Source organism: Populus nigra, chromosome 18 (genome assembly GCF_951802175.1).
Source record: "Populus nigra chromosome 18, ddPopNigr1.1, whole genome shotgun sequence".
Lineage (NCBI taxonomy): Eukaryota > Viridiplantae > Streptophyta > Magnoliopsida > Malpighiales > Salicaceae > Populus > Populus nigra.
The window spans coordinates 8,827,151-8,830,619 of NC_084869.1; the positions used below are offsets into that span (position 1 = coordinate 8,827,151).

Consider the following 3,469-nt stretch of genomic DNA (forward strand, 5'->3'; position numbering starts at 1 on the left):
GCGTCTAGGCTCAGTGCTTGGCGGAGCCCAAGGATAATAGGTTTAACAACTAGTCAGATCCACAAGCGTTTAGGCTCAGCGCTTGGCTAAACCTAGGAACGATGGGTCTTACAACTTGCTAGACCAACGGGCATCCAGGCTCAGCGCTTGACCGAGCCCAAAGATGATGAGTTATTACCCTCTCACGATCAAATTCAAACAACCAAATAAAAAAACAATAAATGTTCACCCATTATATATACACACACACATGCATTGCATTATACCTAACCTTGTTATTAAGACAAAACATTATTCATATAAAATAAAATAACAACCCTCACGATCATAATAACAAATTCTATACATATTTGTTTTAATTTTTTTTTGCTAAAAATAATTGCACTCTACAATAAAATTGAGTTCAAATTATGAAAAGGTAGTATTTGAATACATGACTTTTCCGCAAATAAAAGCAGATCATGCTGCCTCTGGAATAGTGGCCAATTGTTGCCATATACATTTTTCTTGAATGCTCCAAGATTCCATTTTTTTCATAAAGTATATACTTTGCAAGTGCAATAGCTTTCCCTTGAAAAATAATTCCAATATATATTAGAAAAAAGAAAGGAAGGAAGGAAGGAAGGAAGGAAGACGACCCAGCAAACAACAGCGAGAGCGTTTAGAGCAAACTCATTTGCAAAAGCAGAACTTAAAACATCTTTGACAGCTAACAGACCAGTTCATTCATAAAAAAAAAAAAAAAAATTTGCCAGTAGCCAATGGCTGATCTTCCAAAGCTCTCCTCACAGCAGCAGCCTCCAAAGTCTTCTTGCCTCGCCAGCACATAGTCAGGAGCCACAAACAAGAATTGTCAGTCTGTTCATGCCCACAACCGCCGCATCTTTTCTCAATCCCAAACACCAAGAGAGCAAAACCCCTTTCATTTTCCCACCACCACCACAAGCCATGGGTGGAAATGGCAAACGGAGATGGAAAATCTCTTTCTATTCTCGTTCAAAAACTACTCAAACCCAACAACCTCCTCCTAAAGAATTCCTCTGTCCCATTTATGGATCCTTAATGTCCGACCCTGTTGTTGTCTCCTCTGGCCAAACCTTTGAGCGGCTTTCTGTCCAAGTTTGCCGCGATTTAGGCTTTACCCCCACCCTCGAAGACAACATCCTCCCTGATTTCACCACAGTAATCCCCAATTTAGCCATCAAATCAACGATTCTCCACTGGTGTGATACTTCAGGCACCCAGCACCCTCGTGCACCCGATTACTCCTCTCTCGAGGAAATTGTCCGCCAAAAAATGAAATTCTCGTCATCGAAGTCGATGCAATTAAATATGAGCCGTCCAGATATTAGAGTCTCCGAGAGGGAGCTCCTTGAGGGAGTAGCTGAAAAGCCTCCTGCTCTTTTCTCTCACGCCAACACTGAGTTGACTCACCGAGTCAACCATTTCTACTCCAGCTCCTCCGAAGAACCCGTGATTGTCAAGACAGCCGCCACTCCAGCAGCTAGTCTGCTCACTCCTTTGCCTCTGGTGACTCGGCCAGCGTGCTATTCTTCCACATCCTCGTCGGCCAATTCGATTACAGAATCCGAAGACCCTTCTTCGAATTCTTCGTGCTCGCGTGAAGAAGATGAGATAGTGGAAAAGCTTAAAAGTGTTGATGTACGTGATCAAGAAGAAGGTGTGATTTGGCTGCGAAAGATCACGAGAACGAAAGTAGAAATCAGAGTTTCACTTTGTACGCCTCGATTACTCCCTGCTCTTCGTGCTTTAATCGCTTCACGACATTTTGTTGTCAAGACAAATGCTATTGCTTCACTTGTTAATCTGTCATTAGAGAAAGCAAACAAGGTGAAAATCGTGCGGTCGGGTTTTATTCCTATATTGATTGATGTGTTAAAAGGAGGGTTTAGTGAAGCGCAAGAGCACGCGGCTGGTGCGTTCTTTAGTTTAGCTCTAGAGGATCAGAATAGAATGGCGATTGGTGTTTTAGGTGCATTGCAGCCGTTGATGCAGGCGTTGAAGGCGGAGAGCGAGAGAGCACGCCATGATTCGGCAATGGCGTTGTACCATTTGAGTTTAATGCAGAGTAATCGGGTTAAATTGGTCAAACTCGGTGCTGTTTCGATGTTGTTGAGTATCGTGAATTCTGGTGATTTGGCAAGCAGGTTGCTGCTTGTGCTGTGTAATTTGGCTGCTTGTAATGAAGGGAGATCGGCCATGCTTGATTCGAATGCGGTGGCAATACTGGTAGGGATCTTGAGGGAGGGTAGTGGAGGGCATTCGGAGGTAATTCAGGAGAGTTGTGTGGCTGCATTGTTTGCGTTGAGTCATGGGAGTATGAGGTTCAAGGGATTGGCTAAGGAGGCAAGAGCTGAGGAGGTGTTGAGGGAGATTGAAGAGCGAGGGAGCAAGAGAGCCAGAGAGAAAGCGAAGAGGATCTTGATGATGATGATGAGAGGGAGTAACGAGGAGGTTGAATGGGAGGAGGAGGTTGACTGGGAGGAGGTTTTGGGATTTGGTGGAATCAGAGGCGGCGGGAGAAGCTTGCATGGTCCAAACTCTACCGATTTTTGATTATTGTAAAGTCTGTAATTATTTATTTTCTCTTGTTCTTTAATGTTTCATGCATCTGTGTCTCTCTCTTTTGGTCCTGAGATCAGTTGACTGAAAGCAAGGTTGTAAGATTTTTGGAATGTGGTGTGTGCGCACACAAATGGCTAGAAACAAAGTTTGGATTTAGTTTTATTGGATATTTTACATAAATAATTGCAGCTGACCATTGCCAAGAGTTTCACATTATATGATCCTTTATTGACCTGTTCTTGATTACTGGCTTTCGTTTTCATGCTGACTTGTGTATTCTGAGCACCAATGGATGATGGTAGGAATTGATAGGTATGCCACCAACTTTCTCCTGGGCACTTGGCAACGCTTCAATGACCAGTTTTATTACTTGACTACTGTTTTATTTTAATGTATTTTTAATTTAAAAATCATTTAAAAAAACCACTTTCTAAATCAAGTGATTTACCCTGTTTGTTATATTTAGAGTTGTTTGAAATTATTATAATAATTGTTTTTTAAAGTGTTTTTATTTAAAAATATATTAAAATAATATTTTTTATTTTTAAAAATTATTTTTGATATAATCACATTAAAATGATATAAAAATACTAAAAAAATTAAATTTTAAATTTTTTCAAAAACATCTTTAAAAAAAAAAACAAATCATTAAACAATTTAATCCCAACAGCCTTTAATGCTTAACCAACATCAAAGAATTTGCTGATGTAGAAATATTAGGTACACAAAACACAATTTTGGTTAAAATGCCTTGCCCTAATTTAAAAAGAAAATCACTGTAAGAAATTTTACTGGAAAAATTGAATAAAATCATTTTAAAAAATTCTAAAAATGAGTAATGAGAAAATCTTACTAAGATAATATATGTTTATCTGTTGCAAGG

At 39.7% G+C, this 3,469-nt stretch overlaps 1 protein-coding gene across 1 annotated transcript; it reads left to right on the forward strand.

Annotated features, from left to right (window-relative positions):
- Positions 1–599: 599 nt before the first annotated feature.
- On the forward strand, positions 600–2,748 carry LOC133677918 (U-box domain-containing protein 38-like). Its single transcript, XM_062100056.1, has one exon. It carries the CDS (start codon positions 865–867, stop codon positions 2,575–2,577), a length of 1,713 nt encoding a protein of 570 aa, XP_061956040.1. The 5' UTR covers positions 600–864; the 3' UTR covers positions 2,578–2,748.
- The last annotated feature ends 721 nt before the right edge of the window (positions 2,749–3,469 follow it).